The sequence below is a fragment of the Coregonus clupeaformis genome, chromosome 8 (genome assembly GCF_020615455.1).
Source record: "Coregonus clupeaformis isolate EN_2021a chromosome 8, ASM2061545v1, whole genome shotgun sequence".
In the NCBI taxonomy this organism is placed as follows: domain Eukaryota; kingdom Metazoa; phylum Chordata; class Actinopteri; order Salmoniformes; family Salmonidae; genus Coregonus; species Coregonus clupeaformis.
The window spans coordinates 25,048,146-25,069,941 of NC_059199.1; the positions used below are offsets into that span (position 1 = coordinate 25,048,146).

General features: G+C 42.3%; 1 protein-coding gene across 6 annotated transcripts; it reads right to left on the minus strand.

Annotated features, from left to right (window-relative positions):
- Window positions 1-2,094: 2,094 nt before the first annotated feature.
- Window positions 2,095-21,709, minus strand: LOC121571467 (histone-lysine N-methyltransferase EHMT2-like). 6 transcript variants are annotated; one of them, XM_045221874.1, is made up of 27 exons: window positions 21,608-21,709; window positions 20,927-20,990; window positions 20,554-20,721; window positions 20,163-20,389; window positions 19,884-19,962; window positions 19,505-19,584; window positions 19,232-19,372; window positions 18,078-18,149; window positions 17,820-17,940; window positions 17,597-17,704; window positions 17,206-17,342; window positions 16,283-16,426; window positions 15,715-16,025; window positions 15,234-15,458; window positions 14,831-14,913; window positions 14,513-14,619; window positions 14,161-14,283; window positions 13,608-13,769; window positions 12,951-13,055; window positions 10,917-11,071; window positions 10,382-10,694; window positions 10,202-10,279; window positions 7,427-7,542; window positions 4,032-4,118; window positions 3,353-3,431; window positions 2,969-3,144; window positions 2,095-2,696 (listed from the first exon to the last, which is right to left on the minus strand). In XM_045221874.1, exons 1-27 carry the CDS (start codon window positions 21,707-21,709, stop codon window positions 2,516-2,518), a joined length of 3,744 nt encoding a protein of 1,247 aa, XP_045077809.1. In that variant the 3' UTR covers window positions 2,095-2,515. The 6 variants fall into 6 exon arrangements, with proteins under 6 accessions (XP_045077809.1, XP_045077810.1, XP_041738880.2 ...); XM_045221875.1 differs by having other exon boundaries at window positions 17,597-17,701; window positions 19,505-19,587; XM_041882946.2 differs by having other exon boundaries at window positions 13,668-13,769; window positions 19,505-19,587.
- Window positions 21,710-21,796: the final 87 nt, after the last annotated feature.

The window sequence follows — 21,796 nt, forward strand, 5'->3', positions numbered from 1 at the left end:
TTGTAGACCCGCCACATCTCTCAAAACAACTAGAGCACTGGGCCAGCCACTTAAATATTACCTTGGCCAACACAGGGGAAACGCCTTCTGACCAATGAGATGGACAAGCCTGCACAGGTGTAACACATACTGATTAACGAAGTGACACCAATCGGTGCACCCTACGTGCTAGCGTGCTATACGTGCTAAAAGTCCAACCTCAAAACATAAATGGAAAAAACAAAATCTGTACACAGTTCATATATTGAAATCAGTCAATTGAAATAAATTCATTAGGCCCTAATCTATGGATTTCACATGACTGGGAATAGAGTTATGGGCGTGCATCAGAAAACCAGTCAGTATTTGGTGTGACCACCATTTGCTTCACGCAGTGTGACACATCTCCTTCGCATAGAGTTGATCAGGCTGTTGATTGTGGCCTGTGGAATGTTGTCCCACTCCTCTTCAATGGCTGTGCGAAGTTGCTGGATATGGGTGGGAACTGGAACACTCTGTAGTACACGTCATTCCAGAGCATCCCAAACATGCTCAATGGGTGACATGTCTGGTGAGTATGCAGGCCATGGAAGAACTGGGACATTTTCAGCTTCCAGGACTTGTGTACAGAAGATCCTTGCTACATGTGGCCATGCATTATCATGCTGAAACATGAGGTGATGGTGGCGGATGAATGGCACGACAATCGGCCTCAGGATCTCGTCACAGTATATCTGTGCATTCAAATTGCCATTGACAAAATGCAATTGTGTTCGTTGTCAGTAGCTTATGCCTGCCCATACCGCTGCCACCATGGGGCACTCTGTTCACACCGCTCGCCCACACGACACTATACACACTGTCTGTCATCTGCCCTGTACAGTTAAAACCAGGATGAATCCGTGAAGGGCACACTTCTCCAGCGTGCCAGTGGCCATCGAAGGTGAGCATTTGCCCAGTGAAGTTGGTTACAACACTGAACTGCAGTCAGGTCAAGACCCTGGTGAGGACGACGAGCACGCAGATGAGCTTCCCTGAAACGTTTTTTGACCGTTTTTATAGAAATTCTTTGGTTGTGCAAACCCACAGTTTCATCAGCTGTCCAGGTGGCTGGTCTCAGACGATCCCGCAGCTGAAGAAGCTTGATGTGGAGGTCCTGGGCTGGCGTGGTTACACATGGTCTGCGGTTGTGAGCCCGGTTGGATGTACAGCCAAATTCTCTAAAACGGCTTATGGTAGAGAAATTAACATTCAATTCTCTGGCAACAGCTCTGGTGGACATTCTTACAGTCAGCATGCCAATTGCACGCTGCCTCAAAACTTAATACATCTGTGTCATTGTGTTGTGTGACCAAACTGGACATTTTAGAGTCGCCTTTTATTGTCCCCAGCACAAGGTGCACCTGTGTAACGATCATGCTGTTTAATCAGCTTCTTGATATGCCACACCTGTCAGGTGGATGGATTATCTTGGCATTGCTCACTAACAGGGATGTAAACAAATTTGTGCACCAATTATGAGAGAAATAAGCTTTTTGTGCATATGGAACATTTCTGGGATCTTTTATTTCAGCTCATGAAACATGGGACAAACACTTTACATGTTGCTTTTATATTTTTGTTCAGTGTATTTAGGATGTTTGAGGGAGTGACTTACTACCCATCACATTAAAAGCCCTTCCTTATTGCTTTGGAAATGTTTAAGTCTGTCTCCACATGTTCTTCAGTGATTTAACATGAACAAGGCTGTCAAATGGACTTTGCTGTCAATATTACTGGAAAAGTTGTAAAAGCAAAGAGTTCATATTCCCTTTCCCATCATGAGTTGTAGTAGACTTTGCAATAACCATGAACTGGGGCAGGGGAAGGAAAGCATGGTTCAGTTGACTCGCAGATAGTGGCACCTATTCAACTCTGTCCAAGACCAGATTAAGGTGCTGTTCAGAGCAAAGGTTAAACTTTAAAAAATAAGATACAAATGGAATGTTACATTCTCAACTTTTTAGCAAACTATGTAGAAATTAGAACCACCAATTCTCTGGATTGTCTGGGCTGCTTGATATTCAGTGAGTTGTATGAAATGCAACACTGCTGAAACAAATGTGGATCCATTAGTCAATTTTTAATCACATTTATTAAAATGACAAAACATAAAACAAAAACAGACATATGCAATATGACTTCATTACTACACAAGTCAGCTGTTGGTAACTTCTTCAATTACTTCACAGCAGTAGACTGTTTCATGGTAGAGTACTGTGAAATTAATTGTTCAGTATGTATTTGGCACAGCAAGTGGTGAGCATAACTGGCATTTCATAGCATGCTGTAGTGCCACTGATCTCTCATGGCAATACTGTACTGTATGAAAGGGTCTTACACAGAAGACACCTTTTTTGTCAGTCATTTATACCCCATACATGGAAAAGGTTAAAGTTTGTCTACCACACTGAAACAATAACTGCACAAATTCATACGAAATTAACAGTGACAGTGTAAAAACGGAGAAATACACACAACAGGCCCCAGGGGAAGCCTAGGAGTTTCCTAGCATGGCAAGCCCAGGGTCAGTCTCCGATTCTGGACAGGCTTCCAGTCGAGCGAGCCTGCTCTGCTCCAAGGCGATGGCCTCCGCTGAGTGTTTGCATTTCTCTGATCCACACTGGCAGGTGAAGTATTTACTCTTGATGTCCCAGAAACGGTCTCCATAATCAAACCTGTGCACACAGAAAGAACATTGAGAATTGTATCAGCCTGGAATTACAATGTACGTTAATATCATATTCATAGTGGAATAAACAATATACTCTCAGGCCATTTTATTTCTGGTGCAAGAGAAGCGATATATGGAATAGATGCTACTCTTACTGAAAAAGTGGTGCCAAATCATGTTTCAACTTTCCTAAGGCAGTATCAAAGCCACTCCACTGGGCTTCCATTTTGTGTCTGGCGCTCAGATCCACAGTGTGCGTGCGGTGCAGCCTCTCACCCTAGCTCCTGTCCTGTGAGGATATCTCTGGAACTGAAGAAGGCGATGCGGGGGAAGCGCAGGTCCTGGTGCAGCATGAACACCCGCACAGGGATGATGTTGGGGTCACACAGGTGGTTGATGAAGCGGCTGATGTTACCGTAGTAACGGGCATCAATGCAGTACACCTCCCCGTCCTTTAGAGGGAAGGAGAGCGAGAGAGAGAGAGATGTACTAAGGTGCATTGGTATATCAGCGGTATGTTTTTAAAAACGTATCTCTGTGTCTAAATGACGGTAAAGTCTACACCAGTTGTATTTGGCGCATGTGACAAATCAAATTTGATTTGATGTATTTTATCGTTTTTATGTGTAATCCCTATGAGAGGAAAAACAGATGAGGTACCTTGTTGTCCAGGTCAAAGAGGTAAGAGTCATCTTCTCTCACATCTGCCTCTGCGTCAGAGATCAGTTCTCCTACATATCTGTGTGGAGAGAAATGTTACTTACATTCATCAACAAGCCAATTAACTATTTGATAGAACTGGCAAAACATTAGATTGGCTACTGTTGGAGCCAAATTCCCTTCTTTTTTTTTGTGTGCTATATTGAATATAAGTATACATATTGCATTATGAATTATTGAGTATGGTTGATTTTTGGTTTTCCATTATGGTGATCATCGGTATTTAAAAGCATTATGGAGCCTTTCCTGGGAACCCCCCCCCGCCCCCGCCCGCCCGCCCATGTTCTCCTTCCCTTTTCTATTTAGGTTTTTGGCAGTATGGGTCAACTAAGCCTCAGGTATGGCGGTACCGCACAGTTTTTTTTTTTTTACCACTAAGCTAATACTTGGAACTAAGAAAGCTGCTATTAGTCTATACTTTTTGTTTGCCGTTTAAGTCTGATCATCGATGGAATATAGCCTATGAAATTACCTTTGTTTGGAAAATAAATGTATGCTTGTTTTTACACTATCGGAGCATACCTGTGGCCTCAAGGCATGTTTGGAATTGGGTTACGAATTGCCTTTATACACACTAATTTCCTTTAAAATAACCATACGCACGCACACACACACTTACTCGCAGATGAAGCTGCCTTGGGGAATGTCCTGTAGAGCCCGAACTCCCCATCCCATCTTCTCTGTCCGGTACAACTGGAGACGTACCCTAAGAGAGAGAGAGAGAAAGTATACCAGTGAGATTGTACCAGGACACAGACCAGACAGTAAGATTAGCATTTTAGTCATTTAGCAGACGCTCTTATCCAGAGTGACTTACAGTAGAGAGTGCATACATTTTTTGTACTGGTCCCCAGTGGGACAGATAGTGCCTTCAGAAAGTATTCATACTCCATGACTTATTCCACATTTTGTTGTCTTACAGCCTGAATTCAAAATGGATTCAATTGATTTCTCACCCATCTACACACAATACCCTATAATGACAAAGTGAAAACATGTTTTTAGAAATTGTAGCAAATTCATTGAAAATGAAATACAGAAATATCTCATTTAAATAAGTATTCACACCCCTTTGCTATGACAATCCAAATTGAGATCAGGTTTATCCAATTTCCTTTGAACGTTGTTGAGATGTCAATACAACTTGATTGGAGCCCACTTGTGGCCAATTCAATTGTTTGGACATGATTTAGAAAGAAACACACCTGTCTATATAAATGTTCCACAATTGACAGTGCATGTCAGAGCAGAAACTATACTATGAAGTCCAAGGAACTGTCCGTAGATCTTTGAGATAGAATTGTGATGGGGCATATACAGATGAAGTCGGAAGTTTACATACAACGTAGCCAAATACTTCTAAACTCAGTTTTCAAAATTCCTGACATTTAATCCTAGTAAAAATTCCCTGTCTTAGGTCAGTTAGGATCACCACTTTATTTTAAGAATGTGAAATGTCAGAATTATAGTAGAGAGAATGATTTATTTCAGCTTTTATTTCTTTCATCACATTCCCAGTGGGTCAGAAGTTTACATACACTCAATTAGTATTTGGTAGCATTGCCTTTATATTGTTTCACTTGGGTCAAACGTTTTGGGTAGCCTTCCACAAGCTTCCCACAATAAGTTGGGTGAATGTTGGCCCATTCCTCCTGACAGAGCTGGTGTAACTGAGTCAGGTTTGTAGGCCTCCTTGCTCGCACACACTGTTTCAGTTCTGCCCACACATTTTCTATAGGATTGAGGTTAGGGTTTTGTGATGGCCACTCCAATACCTTGACTTTGTTGTCCTTAAGCCATTTTGCCACAACTTTGGAAGTATGCTTGGGGTCATTGTCCATTTGGAAGACCCATTTGCGACCAAGCAAGATTGATGTCTTGAGATGTTTCTTTAATATATCCACATAATTTTTCTTCCTCATGATGCCATCTATTTTGTGAAGCGCACCAGTCCCTCCTGCAGCAAAGCACCCCCACAGCATGATGCTGCCACCCCCATGCTTCACAGTTGGGATGGTGTTCTTCGGCTTGCAAGCTACCCCCTTTTTCCTCCAAACATAACAATGGTCATTATGGCCAAACCGTTGTATTGTTGTTTCATCAGACCAGAGGACATTTCTCCAAAAAGTACGATCTTTGTCCCCATGTGCAGTTGCAAATCGTAGTCTGGCTTTTTTATGGTAGTTTTGGAGCATTGGCTTCTTCCTTGCTGAGCGGCCTTTCAGGTTATGTCGATATAGGACTCGTTTTACTGTGGATATAGATACTTTTCTACCTGTTTCCTCCAGCATCTTCACAAGGTCCTGCGTGGTCCCGTGGTGTTTATCCTTGTGTACTATTGTTTGTACAGATGAACGTGGTACCTTCAGCCGTTTGGAAATTGCTCCCAAGGATGAACCAGACTTGTGGAGGTCTGAGGTCTTGGCTGATTTCTTTTGATTTTCCCATGATGTCAAGCAAAGAGGCACTGAGTTTGAAGGTAGGCCTTGAAATAAATCCACAGGTACACCTCAAATTGACTCAAATGATGTCAATTAGCCTATCAGAAGTTTTGACATCATTTTCTGGAATTTTCCAAGCTGTTTAAAGGCACAGTCAACTTGGTGTATGTAAACTTCTGACCCACTGGAATTGTGATATAGTGAATAATAAGTGAAATAATCTGTCTGTAAACAATTGTTGGAAAAATTACTTGTGTCATGCACAACGTAGATGTCCTAACCGACTTGCCAAAACTATAGTTTGTTAACAATACATTTATGGAGTGGTTGAAAAACGAGTTTTAATTACTCAAACCTAAGTGTATGTAAACTTCCAACTTCAACTGTATCTGCGGAAGGGTATAAAACAATTTCTAGAGTCTTGATAGTTTCCAAGAGCACAGTGGTCTCCATCATTGGGAAATTGAAAAAATACGGAACAACACAGACTCTGCCTAGAGATGGCCGTCTGACCAAACTGAGCAACCAGGCAAGAATGACCTTGGTTAGGGAGGTGACCAAGATCCCAATGACCACTCTGACAGAACTACATAGTTCCTTGGCTGAGATGGGAGAACCTGCCAGAAGGACAACGGTCTCTACAGCACTTCACCAATCTGGCCTTTATGGGAGAGTGGCCAGACGGAAGCCACTTCTGAGAAAAAAGGCACATGACATCACACCTGGAGTTTGAAAAAAGGCACGTGAAAGACTGAGATCATTAGGCAAAGGAGTCTGTGGTCTGATGAGACAAATTAACTATTTGGCCTGAATGCAAAGCGTTATGTGTGGAGAAAACAAGGCACAGCTCATCACCTGTCTAACACCATCCCTACCGTGAAGCATGGTGGTGGCAGCATCATGCTATGGGAATGCTTTTCAGCAGCAGGGAATGGGAGACTGGTAAGGATGGAGGGAACAATGAATGGAGCCAAATACAGGCAAATCCTTATTGAGAATCTGCTTCAGAGTGCAAACGACCTTAGACTGGGATGAGGATTTACGTTACAATAGGACAATGACCCCAAGCATACAGCCAAAGCAACGCTGGAATGGCTTCAGAACAAGAATGTGAAAGTCCTTGAGTGGCCCAGCCAAAGACCAGACTTGAATCCCATAAAAAATCAGTGGAAAGACTTGAAGATTGGTCTTCACCACCACTCCCCATCTATCTTAACAGAGCTTGAGACAATCTGCAAGGAAGAATGGGAGAAAATCCCCAAATCCAGATGTGTAAAGCTGATACAGACATATCCAAGACGACTTAAAACTGTAATCACCGCCAAAGGTGCTTTTACAAAGTGTTGACTCAGGGGTGTGAATACTTAAGTAAATGAGATTTCTGTATTTCATTTTTAATAAATGTGCAAAACTTTCTAGAAAAAAAATTAATATTTAATCCATTTCGAATTCAGGCTGTAACAACAAAATGTGGAATAAGTCATGGGGTATGAATACTTTCTGAAGGCACTGTATACAATAGTGTTCTAATTCGATTTAAATGTGTACAGTGGTGTGGTAACACAGCTCTTACTTGATGCCCGCCTGCACCACTCTGTTCTTGCAGGTGCGGTAGCAGGAGCACGCCAGGTTACATTCGAATATGAGAGGTGGTTCGATCTTATTGAACTCCTGGAGTAACCGGTGGTCCTGGTAAACACAGAAAACACATGTAGTCCCCCACAAATTAGATATAAAAGGTTCCACAATTGACAGTGCATGTCAGAGCAGAAACTATACTACGAAGTCCAAGGAACTGTCTGTAGATCTTTGAGATATAATTGTGATGAGGCATATATCTGTGGACGGGTATAAAACAATTTCTAGAGTTTTGACAGTTTCCAAGAGCACAGTGGTCAATCAGTGCAATTTTGTAAATGCCGGATCTCTTATGGCCAGACGCATCATTCATCAAAAGAGAACATCATGTAAAACCCGCAAATTCAGACAAACAAAATGGTGTTCGCACTTAAATGTAGCATAAAGCTTACTTCCTTATTCCATTTTTTTTACATTATTTTCACTGCATCAGGGAAAGCGTTCACAAACGTTTCGGCTTTACAGCCTTCTTCAGTGTGTAGGTTTCAATTCAAAACAGTATTTGTAAAGAACAACCGATGGGCAGCAGGTGCTTCTAATCAGGATTGCCACTCATCTGCCAATCAGAGATGTGGCTTTTCTACCTGTATACAAATTAGTCACAATGGGTATAGGAGCGGGCACGAAGGGCAACTCACGAATCAACCGCCCCAGGTGTCCGCTCACCTGAATACATCATATAAATTCATGAGACAGCCCAACACAAAGGACATCAGGCACAGCCGTTCATAAATATGTGGGGCCAACTCATAAACGATACGTAAAATCTGATATAAAAGAACACTGTCCATTTGTCTAAATGTAGCTTATAGGAAGGAGGTGAAATCTAATGATTTGTTTAAACAGTGTGGAGATACAGAATTTCATTTATATATCCACATGGTTTCTCTTTGGAGTAATTTGTTGTCGTAATCACCTCTACGTGGTGGATGAACTTTTTCGATCCCGATGCAACGCAATTCATTATTAGAATGATTTTGTTCTATAAAGTATCTCGCAACTGGCGAGGTGATATCTTGACGTCTAATAGTGGATTTATGTTCTCCAAAACGGGATGTTTTTCCAATATAAATCTTATTGCAAGAACACTAACAAATAAATAACTCCTTTAGTAGTGCAAGTTATACATGACTTTGTTTCCTTATGGTGCTACAAGAGGTACATGATCTACAGGGGAAGCATCCTTTCATGAATGCCTCTTCTCTCTCCGACTACATCTGATTTAACCAATATGTTTGATAGATTTCTTGATCGTTTATAGGTGAATAAAGGTGGATTCTGGAAGTCAGAATTTCAAGAGGAGTCTGATGATAATCTATGCCAATGTTTATTGACAATAGACTTGATGTCATTATGGCTATCATTGAAAGTAAGTATATAGTTTACAGAAAACTGTTTATTCTGTTTTTGTTGGGATTTATTAAGTAACTGGCTTCTGTTCAAGCTTTTAACTTGTTTTTAAGCTTTATCAAGCCAGGTATCAAGGTATCCTCTAAAGCGAAAACACTCAAGGAGATCATTTAATTGTCTATCATATTCTTCCTGTGTCGCAGATGCGACGCAGTCTATGAAGTTGGCTTACTGGTAAACCAATTTTTAGGGGGAGAGGTTGTAAAGCCGAATCATCTGTATACGTTATCCCGGATGCAGTGAAAATCCTTTTTTTTTTGTATCTAATAATTAAGTAAGCTTTATGCTACATCTTTTCAGACGCATCATTCACCCAAATTTCATAAAAATTGGGCCAGTGAAGTCTGAGGTATCACGTGGGTTAGCTAGACTCATATCCCTGAGCATGTGTGGCAAATTTCAGCACTCTGATTCAAACAGATCATGAGATAAACATGTGCCCGTTATAGCGCCCCTGTGTGGTCGATATTAATGTTCTTGCATATGTTGAGTATTGACAGTGTTTGCAACACGTGTACCAAATTGTTACAATATGAATATCCACGTGAATGTTTATTGGTCAATATCGGCCATGTTGTTTTAGGTACTAGTCTGGAAAATATTGCACTGAGAGACCTTTGTCCATAGAGGCCACATATCAAGTTTTGTGCAGATCAGTCAGTCGGTGCCAGAAGAGTAAGTGTTTTTCACAAAATTCAAAACGGAGGGAAATCCATCATGACGGACCTTATGGATCCAGAGACACATTTTTTCCTTGTGAGGAGAGGGACATATGTACCGAATTTCATGACTTTAGTTAAAACTGGGTGAGGGCGTGACCCTTTCAAAGTTTGAATTTTCAATTTATTGTTATTGCGCCACCATCTGGCCAATCAGTGTAATTTTGTAAATGCTGGATCTATATGGCAAGACACATCATTCACCCAAGTTTTGTCAAAATAGGGCCAGTGCTGTCTGAGATATCGTGTGTGACTAACGTACGAACGTACAACCGGATGGACGGAGACAGATCCACAGTCCCCTCCCCAATTTCATAATGGGGGACAAAAAATGGAAATACAGTTTGTTACACTTTATTTGGAAAGTCCATCACAAATAATGTGTTCAACAAACTATCCACAGTTTAATAAGATATAATATGTACAATTTGAAGAACGAGAGCAAGATCTCTGAAAACCCAGGATATTTACAAGGTTCCAGTTTGTCAATTTCCTTAATCAAATATAAACTACAACCCCAACATTTACATACTTTTATATCCAAATAAAGTGGGCTGTAAAATAAATCATGTGTCACTAACCTTGTCGTACCAGCAGCGGATACTGAGCTGTCCACACAGACAGTTGCTGGAGGAGCAGTCATCTGTGCAGCTGCAGTGCTGAGGGACAGATACAGACACAGGATGCATGCATGATCAATGATAACAAGTATCATATGTATGTATCATCTATAAGTGTGTGTTGTTACCGTATGTATGTACCTGTAAGTGCGTGATGTTGCGGTCAATGTTCATGGCTGAAGTCTCACAGTTCTCAGAGACGTACTTGTAGTCTGAGGGACATCCCTCATCATCCACTGCGTTCACACAGGGGATAGGCACATTCTCATACCCCTGGGCTACGTCACTGCTGATGATCTTCTCTGTACGAAGCATGCGATTGGCTATCCCCCTGCGCAGCTTTCTGTTTATCTGGAGTGACACCCAGACGGGCGAATCGGAACGCGCCAGAGAAAGAGGTGTGTCCCCTTCCCTGTTCATGATGTCAATGTCTGCCCCCCTAGAGAGGAAAAGCCTGTAGAGAGAGGAGATAAGCAATCAAACAAGGTGCTAAAGTTGCCCTTAGGCACAGATCTAGGATCAGATTACCCACCCCATATGATAACCGCAACCATTAGGGGCGTAAAATGCTCAAATGACTTCAGATAAGTATCTACGGACAAATTCCTTCTATTCCAAACTAATAGACTACAAGAGTAACCGCTGGATGCGATTGACAGGGTATTGGGCTACTCACGTGACACACTCGAGGAAGCCCTCCCTGGAAGCGATGTGTAGGGGAGTGTCCCCGTGCATGTTGACAGAGGACAGCTGGCAGCCGGCGTTCAGGACCATCTCTGCTATCTCCACACAGCCTGCGAAGGATGCCCAGTGGAGACACACATTCATCTCCTAATAGAGAGAGAGAGAGGAGGAGAGATTTGTATCATCCCAGAGGGACTTTGATCACAATCAATTAATGTAAAAAAAATATATATATATATATATATATATATATACACACAGTGGGGGAAAAAAGTATTTAGTCATCCACCAATTGTGCAAGTTCTCCCACTTAAAAAGATGAGAGAGGCCTGTAATTTTCATCATAGGTACACGTCAACTATGACAGACAAATTTAGAAGAAAAAAAATCCAGAAAACCACATTGTAGGATTTTTAATGAATTTATTTGCAAATTATGGTGGAAAATAAGTATTTGGTCACCTACAAACAAGCATGATTTCTGGCTCTCACAGACCTGTAACTTCTTCTTTAAGAGGCTCCTCTGTCCTCCACTCGTTACCTGTATTAATGGCACCTGTTTGAACTTGTTATCAGTATAAAAGACACCTGTCCACAACCTCAAACAGTCACACTCCAAACTCCACTATGGCCAAGACCAAAGAGCTGTCAAAGGACACCAGAAGCAAAATTGTAGACCTGCACCAGGCTGGGAAGACTGAATCTGCAATAGGTAAGCAGCTTGGTTTGAAGAAATCAACTGTGGGAGCAATTATTAGGAAATGGAAGACATACAAGACCACTGATAATCTCCCTCGATCTGGGGCTCCACGCAAGATCTCATCCCGTGGGGTCAAAATGATCACAAGAACAGTGAGCAAAAATCCCAGAACCACACGGGGGGACCTAGTGAATGACCTGCAGAGAGCTGGGACCAAAGTAACAAAGCCTACCATCAGTAACACACTACGCCGCCAGGGACTCAAATCCTGCAGTGCCAGACGTGTCCCCCTGCTTAAGCCAGTACATGTCCAGGCCCGTCTGAAGTTTGCATTTGGATGATCCAGAAGAGGATTGGGAGAATGTCATATGGTCAGATGAAACCAAAATATAACTTTTTGGTAAAAACTCAACTCGTCGTGTTTGGAGAACAAAGAATGCTGAGTTGCATCCAAAGAACACCATACCTACTGTGAAGCATGGGGGTGGAAACATCATGCTTTGGGGCTGTTTTTCTGCAAAGGGACCAGGACGACTGATCTGTGTAAAGGAAAGAATGAATGGGGCCATGTATCGTGAGATTTTGAGTGAAAACCTCCTTCCATCAGCAAGGGCATTGAAGATGAAACGTGGCTGGGTCTTTCAGCATGACAATGATCCCAAACACACCGCCCGGGCAACGAAGGAGTGGCTTCGAGAGAAGCATTTCAAGGTCCTGGAGTGGCCTAGCCAGTCTCCAGATCTCAACCCCATAGAAAATCTTTGGAGGGGAGTTGAAAGTCCGTGTTGCCCAGCGACAGCCCCAAAACATCACTGCTCTAGAGGAGATCTGCATGGAGGAATGGGCCAAAATACCAGCAACAGTGTGTGAAAACCTTGTGAAGACTTACAGAAAACGTTTGACCTGTGTCATTGCCAACAAAGGGTATATAACAAAGTATTGAGAAACTTTTGTTATTGACCAAATACTTATTTTCCACCATAATTTGCAAATAAATTCATTAAAAATCCTACAATGTGATTTTCTGGATTTTTTTTTCTCAATTTGTCTGTCATAGTTGACGTGTACCTATGATGAAAATTACAGGCCTCTCATCTTTTTAAGTGGGAGAACTTGCACAATTGGTGGCTGACTACTGTATATATATATATATTTATAAAGAATTGGAGTCCTACAACCAAAATGACACTGACCTTCAATAAATGAAGTATAAAGAAGCAAATGCTGTCGTTTCAAGGATTTGTGCCTATAAATCCTACACATCTTCCTTCAAAATCAGTTTGGCCATTGTATTCCCATATGTTGTTATACCAGGACAAAGACTAACCTTGTCCTTGAGGGTGACATCAGCCCCCCTGTTAAGAAGTGCTCTGATGACCTTGATGTGCTTGTGCTCTGCAGCCCAGATGATAGGAGTCCAGCCTCCACTATCCTGAAAGCGGGATACAGCACATTGACTCAGAGGATAAGGGGACTGGACTATACAATGGTACTCAAGCCAATACAGCCAAACACAAGTACATTACATGGAACTGGTAGATAGATTAAACATACAGGTTTATTCTGGTGGTAATAGTTAACTCAGTCTATTGACTAATTAAGAACTACAGGTAACTAACACTACCAAGTGACACATGATACAGTATCTGTTATTGAGTACATTGAATGATTACTATCCCTACAAAGGAAGGTGTTAGTGCTACGCTAAGTAAAGGAGTATTACACTGCATAGACAAACATAACATACAGAGGGATTCAGTTTGAAATTAGACAAACTCTGGTTAGCCGAAGTAAAAAAAAAAAATTACAACTTTACATCAAATAAAGAGAATCATTATCTTCAACTGTGCATGCATAGTCTGAATCAAGATAAATTATAAACAATTATTCTCAGAACCCAGACAACGTGGTCATTGGACATGATGCAGTGCAAAGTACACAGTCGACAAAGAGTGACAGACTGATAAAACACACACACACTGACTTGTTGGTTGTTGCCACCCTGTCTAGAGCCCAAGAGTGTTCCTCTCTCGCTCTTCCCCACCTGTGCGTTGATGTCCACCTGTCCCGTCTCCAACAAAAGGGTGACAATGTCCAGACTGCCCAGTTTGGCTGCGTGGTGGAGACCAGTGTAGCCATCTTCTTCCTGGAGAGCAGAGGAGGGGGAGAAGAGAGGGAGGAGGGGAGAAGAGAGGAAAATAAGGGAAAAGGGAGATGGAAAGAGAATGGAAAAAAATAGAATAGTTGAGGGGAAGAGGAGAAGGAGAAAAGACAATAGGAGAGGTGGACAGAAAAAATCTCATATTTTAATATTGTCAGAAGTGGATAATTTGATCGCAATCAAGATTGTATTAACATACCACCTACAGGTCCTAGCTATAGTTAGTCTATAATATATTATCCTGTTGACTTCTGGGGTGACTCAAGGTGATTATCAAATTCTTTCAGGTTTAAATCCTTTACGGCTCATGTTATTAGAGCCTCTACTAGTGTTAGCGGGTTGGCTTTGGTATAGGGGCTGTTTACCAGACACTCACAGTGTGATAGACGCAGGCTCCACTCTGGACCAGGTACCTGGTCACCTCTACATGGTTGTTGACGATTGCCTCCAGGAGAGGGGTCCTCATGGATTTGTCTTGGACGTCTAGTTTAGCACCTGCCTGTAAATAGACAATACATTTATTTGAGCACTCTGGTGAATAATAACTGTCTGAGTGACACTCTGATCCATATTTGGGTGAATAAGTGTAAAGGAGTCACTTTTATCATTGACCATAACGATAAAGAGCAGGGTCGTATTCATTTGGGGACACCGTAGTAAAACATTTGCAACAGAAAACTGCCTAATGAATATCACCCAGTTGTAATTGAAATGAAAAGGTTGTTCACCTGCACCAGCATGTAGCAGACCTCCAGCAGGCCTCTCTGGGCGGCAACGTGGAGAGCACAGCGTCTGTTCTGGGAGTCAGCCTGGTAGGCTGGGTCTATGCCCTCCACTGAACCAAACAGAGAGAGTAAGTGGAGTGGACGGGTTATTAGCAGCAGTAGGAGTCAATATCAACTCATTCATTCACTTGCACTTATGTGAAAGAACAGTGGTAACACGAGTTTCCAGAGCTGATGAAAGAGAGGACAAAACATGCAATCAGATCAGGAATGTATTTTATCTAACAGTAAAATACAAAACAGACTCCTTATGACACTTACTGAGCATGAGCAGAACTCGCTGCACCTCGCCCTGCTTGGCGGCTGGATAGAGCTGGCGGGGGTGAAACCTCAGCTTCTTCCTCCTGACCAATCACAACCAATAATCATCACGTGAGAACAGCTCCTATGTTATGGTTGTCAGGACTCTGTGTAAAATGCATCGCTCCCACATCTTTTCCTTGGACTAACCACTGACCCAACACCATTAAATACATTTCCCCAATTCAATCAGTTCAGAAAATTTTGAATTTCAACAAAGGGAGGAAAGATGGATGTATTTTCAAAGCATCTAAACAGGGCCCAAATCTAGCTGTAAGCAATTCCCATCAATCATTGATTTGCAATAAATAATGATATTCTATAAGACAGACCATTATTAGTCTATTTTATTATTTTGTCTCACTTCTCAGTGTCCTGGGTGAGAATGGCATTCTGCAGTGCCGCCCTACTGGGCCCTGGGGGAAGTGCACTGGGACAGACTGGCTTCCCATTGGGCAGACAGAGGGAGGGTCCCACACTGTCCACTCCCCCCTCCCCTGGGGGGGCTGCGTTGACAGGCCCTGCTGCCACAGCGGCTTGGGGGGGCTGCTGCTCCGGGTCCTTCTTTATCACCCCACGCATCCTCGCACTGACAAATAGAGAGGAGAAAGAGAGTGAGTAAAAAAAGGCTGGGACAATTAGGGTGGTGCGAATATCCATAATTTCCACATGAATAGTTATCAAATAATAATGACACAGACACAAGCTCAAATCAATTATCCAGAAATACACAACAAGCAGAGCAAAAGCATCCAATGATTGCAGATTGAAGTGCAGTGTAGAAAATATCATACGGCATCCTACACTTAGTCATTTCACACATCTTCATCTCCCTCCATCCTCACCTGATAGGGCCCTCCGGCCTCTTCCCGTTCTTCAGCGCCCCTGTGGAGGCCGCCAGGGAGAGGGCCGAGGGGATGGGGTGTGGGAGGGACGGTGTGGTGGTGGAGGAGGCTGAGGTGGTGACCACTGTGACCGCAGATGCTGTGGGGGGGATGGTGACCTCTTGGGCCTCCGAGGCATCCTCACCACAGTGGGGGCAGAAGAGCATGCCTGTGCCCATGCCCCTGCCCCTCCCAGCCCCGAGCACTGTCACACAACCCCGGTGGAAGCGGTGGGCGATGCGCTGGTCCGGACAGCACTCTAGGAAGGTGCCCTGGGAGATCAGAGATAGGGAGGGGTGTGAGGGTTAAGACCAGGTCAAACATATGCTGTACATGCAGACTTATAATGCATTTCAAGTGTCTGCAGTGGCCTCTCTGTGTCTCCTCTCCATCTTTACAGATCTGAAAACACAAGCTAGGTCTAAGGTGAAAGCAATATGGAGGATGTCTACTTGGAATTTGCTTTCACCTATCCAGTTCTTTGACATCAGATAGTATGTGTGATTGTGGGGGTGGCACAAAACCTTACCGCGATACAGAAGTATCCACATCCAGGGCAGCAGTGATGTTTGACCATATGTGACCGATGGCTCTCGCACAACACCATGAGGGAAACCCGACTGGACGGCCGCATGGTCTCCCCCTTCAGAATGATATTGGTACAGCCCACCAGCTGCGAAAGACAGAGGGAAAGTGAAAAATTGCTGGGGCGGCAGGTAGCTTAGTGGTTAAGAGCGTTGTGCCAGTAACCGAAAGGTCGCTGGTTCTAATCCCCGAGCCGACTAGGTGAAAAATCTGTCGATGTGCCCTTGAGCAAGGCACTTAACCCTAATTGCTCCTGTAAGTCGCTCTGGATAAGAGCGTCTGCTAAATGACAAAAAAAATAAAAATGGCCACCACTCCCTAAAATATGATGTAAAAAATATATACAAAATAAGTAGTAAAGATAGTGGAGCTATATATTTTTTAATAAGATCATCTTTGAGAACTAACAACCACTAGAATAAAAACTAGACCAACAGGGAGAATCTAAAATTCCAAAAATGTAATGGCATGGGACCCCTATTGATTTTGTTATAATGTTTGAGTCACTCACATTTACATTTTAGTCATTTAGCAGACGCTAATATCCAGAGCGACTTACAGTTAGTGAGTGCATACATTTTCATACTTCGATAGCATAAGAACACTGCATAAGCCATGGTAAAATGTGCAGAATTGCTAGAAATTTGCTCTAAATCTGCAAATTCTCTCCGCCCCATGGCAAAATGTGTAGAATTGCAGGCTATTTGTTTAAAAACTGCTATTTTTTGTCCGTGTGGCCAAGAGGGCCTCTAAAATGTTCAGTCAGAGACTGCACCATTGGCCACTGCCACAACCAAGCCCCCCGACACTAACTTTGCCACCGCTGTTGAAAAGAATCCTAGGCTACATGTGCACAGCCACACACACCTCTCCATTGACGCTCTCTGTGGCCATGCAGAGTCTGTTGGGCCGTCTGCTGGCGCTGTCTACGCGTGGTGCCTCCATCCTGCAGCTACACAGAGGCAGCTCCTCCAGACGCTCCGTCTCTCCAGCATCACTGCCTTCTACACAGACATGCAGATAAGACATTCCCACATCGGTGTTAAATAGTACTATTCACTGTAGCATATAATCAGTGCTATTCACTGAGAACCATATCGTGGCTTTAGTTATGTACGCAAATAATGTGTTCACAAGACATCAATGGGAGATTTGTGTCAAAGTTTCAGGAAGCATACGTCAAGCTAGGATTTGACCCTGAGAGACCACAGATAAAGACATGCAGATTGTGTATTGTGTGTGAACACAATCGACCTACCGTGGTGAGGTGAGAGTGTTAGGCTGTCTGCTGCCGCGATGTCCAGGGAGCCCAAGGCAACCTCTGTGTACTCGCAGGACCCACCTAGAGCAGATGCTGCCGACACTGCTGGGAGTTACAACAGAAAATAATAATTGACCAGCAATAGGGCACTGTGGTGATAATGATAGTGCCGGTGATAAGACTATTTATACAAACTAATAAAGATCTCCCCGTCACTCACCTCTTCCTGCCTCTACTCCTTCGGCTCTCTCTCTCCCTTTTCCCCGCCCTGGGCGAGTCCATGGCGAATCGCTGCTCACTTTGTTCCTCTGGCCCAGCCTCTGTGGGCCCGACTCAGAGCTCTGTGGACAAAGAGGGTTTGGTTGACCGGCAGAGAAACATTGCTTTGCCCAAATAGATATTATGTTCCAGCAAGGGAATCTTACGAAACACGGTAAATGATTGTAGCTACCAACACAGGACGGGTTAAACTACTCACATGATCTGACATGTTACCAGACTCCTCTGCATCTCTTTCATGTAGCCTTCCCTCTATTCCACCATCTTCAGACTGCAAAAGGATAAATGGAAGATATACATATCGAAAGAGAGCAGCAACAGTTTCCTTGTATCAATTCAAAATTGTGGCAATTCAGCATTAACCATTCAACTGCTACACAAGGAAAAAATATCAGGACATTTTTTCCCTACAAAATATGTATTTAGCCTCAGTATAGGCTAATAAATGAAAAAAATGTGTTTGCACAACTTACACTTTGATAGATAATGCGTCGCAAACCGGTTGAGTTGCCCAATTAGCGTAAACTAATTTTGTATAGGAATGTGCAAAGACTTTTTAAATAATGTCAAAAATGATACATGACTTTACATTATGTCTGCCTCTTTTACTTTTAATGGAAGATAGGCCCAGTGAAATGAGGACTGATATCAAATATTAATAAATATCATACATTTGTGTGTCAAAATATGAACATTAGAATGAATGTAAATTAATGCATTTACAGTTCAAATGCTTCAAATATCAGTAACATGGCATGTACTGAATGATATTGTGAAACATACCGAAGATAACAGGCAGACCGTGAATAATGATATGGATTTGAAATAATTGTTGTATTCGCACAGACAAAAAAAATCCCATAACAATATTTCTCCATTATCACTAGCTTTGACTTCATAGCATTCCTTTAAATGGGCAATTCAACCACCTGGTAGAGCATATTTTTCAAGAGTTCCTACAATTGTAAAACAACAGTAATTCAATCATTCTTAAATTATGTTTTAGATGTCAACAACATTTTACAATGTTGTAATTTTCTATTTATACACAATTAGTAAAGAAAAATGTGTGATAAATGCGGTTCAATTTTGCTCATGTTCACTTCCTGGTTTTCAACCATCTTTGAATGCTCGTTTCAAAAAAGATGGGAGTCTGATAATGAAAACGACATTACCATTTTACTAAATGGCATTGATCGAGATGATCAAATATGCCAAACAAAATTCATGTTTAATTGTTGTCAAAATTCATATGAGCTGTCTGTTAAAGGGTTAATACAAATGGGTTGTGGCCACAATAATCATATTTATTCTGTGGAGAGCGTGTCAGTCACATTGATATTAGCCTCTGACCTTGCTGTCGGAGTAGGCTGCGTCCGTGTCGTCTCTTGCATAGGGGTTATAGAGAAGAAACTCGTCCTCATCTGCATCCTCCTCCAAGTCCTCCAGCCAACTGTCACGCCGTCTCGCCGCCTCGCGGAGTACACGATCTGCCTGAAATTCAAGTAACAAAAACAAAACGTTAGGTCAGGGTCACTACTTAATATCTCAACATGAGACCTATTATAAGCAACTATTATCTTCATGCTATAATAAAGCACTAACACACCCCTGCCCCGTCCTTACCTTCTGCTCTGTGCCTATTGAGCTCTCTGCCTTCTCAGGTGTACCATCATAACCTTGGCCCAACCTTCTCCTTTTTGCTGCTGCTGAGTAAAAGACAATTAACTTGACAGAATTCAAACTAAACAGTAAGTAATCTTACACACAAACATTAAAAGGAAAGATTCACCCATTTTGAATTTTATATTGTATTTGTGCATCTATGAGCGACGTTCTATAGGGTTCCCGGAGAAAAACACATCGTTCCGGCTATATTTCAGCCTGCTTGAATGGAGAATGGCTCAGATACACATGAAATGACCCTGGGAATCGATAGAACATCACTCAGAGATGCACAAATACGATATAACATTCAAAATGTATGCAATATTTCAACACTGACCAGTATCACTCTCTGTCGTGAAGCTAGTCGTGGGGTCTGTGGGGTTGACTGGCACGATTGGCGACTCAATACACCTCACCTGAAAGGCAAAGACTCAATGGGTCAGATGGTCAGGAAGTGGTTAATGTGACAGGAATAGAAAACTTCAGTGGTAAAATACTCATTTGTCAACATACTAACTCGAACATAAGATATGGCCTTTTTGATTGATATCACAGTATAAAATGGCTATACTAAAGAATATAGTGCTACTACCAGCCATCGTCTTAGGAGACTCACCTGTGTTGGGGGAGGTCTGTTCATGGTCTTGCGAGCACGGTGTATCTTTGCTGTCTGGCCAGTGACAGGAGGGGGAGAGGAGGATGAGGGATGGGGAGAGGAGGATGAGGGGTGGGGTGGGAGAGCTTTACTTCCAGGACCAAAAACACTCATCTTTGCTCTGCCAGAAGGAGAGGAAGTGGAGGAGAGTGAAGAGGACGTGGATGGAAGGGTCTTTGCTGCATGTCCTGTGAGGGGGCAATAAACGAAGGAATCATCGATTAAAACAGATTATGAAAACTAAGGAAGAGAGAGAGAAAACAGAGAGAACTGACAATAAGAAAGATGTAAACATTAAATCAATGTTAATGCAGTCTTGTAACCATGGATACTATATAGATCAATCTTTTACCTGCGAGGTTTCTGCCTGACACAGAAGAGGATGTTGTTGATAGTCGTTCGCTCTCCTCCCCGTTTTTCGAACCATCCCCCTGAATCTCCTGGAACAGTGACTGTGACAGCATTCCACCCATGGGCTCGGTCTCCATGGTAATAACTGCTGTGGCAGTACTTGTATCACCTAGGAAACATTCAACGCCTCTGCATCAACATGCACAGCACAACCCAAATGGATTTCAATAAAAGCTGTGTGTATATATATATATATATATATATATATATATATATATATATATATATATTTTGAGAATCTACAGTATACAAATATTTGTCTAAATATATACATTCTCAATTTACATCCATACATTCTCAATTTACATCCATACCATCCGACTGGCTTGAGAGTCTCACTTTAGGATCAGTTTCCAATGCATCACTCTCAGACAACTCCTAAACATTGGGAAAATACCAGAGCAGCATATGAAGTAGCACTCATTGGAACTTATTTGATGTGCAACAGATGCAGATCACATTCCAAATCATATACTGAATTAATGAATACAACCGTAACAAGAGAGATTTTAACATCCATAATAGCTAGAAGTGTTATCCATCTGCTGCACAAACTCCAGAGGTAATGTTGCAATTGTAATGAGTGACACTGAAATACACGCACGTGTAGAAATTGAACTTTTCCTATTGTATGCACGACCCAACTTGATAGCTAGCTACTGAAGTTGAAGTTGGAAAATGTCAGACACTCAATCTCCACAAAATGCATTGCAGAACGTAGGAATATTTGCTTTAAATGTTTCATTGTGAACCTTTACCTAAATCTTCCAGAGCCATTTTCTACCTGTGTCTGGCTAGCTAGTTAGCTAATTGTTCATGGGGGCTGCCTTCATGCTAGCAGAATGCCAGAAACAAGACTTTGCAAGCAAAACAACTTGCTTGTAAATATTGCATTTCGGGTATGGATCTTCGATGTATTGAATAACTGGCTAATTTCAATGAACATAGCCGTTGTAAATTAGCTAGCTAGAAAAATAAAGCTACCATTTCTTTACCTTGGTTATTTTCTCAGATGCCGACATGTTTCCAATGAAATTAGACATATTTGACGTGGTGCGCGTAAACGTGCATTCTCCGCCCCTTTGTTCGTTGGCCATTCTCTCGTTTCCGGGTTGGGACATCCGGTTTTGGGCAATTCAATATCAGGTCTAAGGCGGATAGGTTTTTCCGCAAGAGCCGGTGGG

Coding starts and splice junctions, on each gene's coding strand:
- LOC121571467 (XM_045221873.1), bottom strand. CDS start 21,709: ATGGCCAACGAACAAAGGGGCGGAGAATGCACGTTTACGCGCACCACG. Junction 19,588..19,883: donor CACGACAGAGAGTGATACTG/GTCAGTGTTGAA, acceptor TCTTTTACTCAG/CAGCAGCAAAAAGGAGAAGG. Junction 7,543..10,201: donor TCCGCTGCTGGTACGACAAG/GTTAGTGACACA, acceptor TGTGTTTACCAG/GACCACCGGTTACTCCAGGA.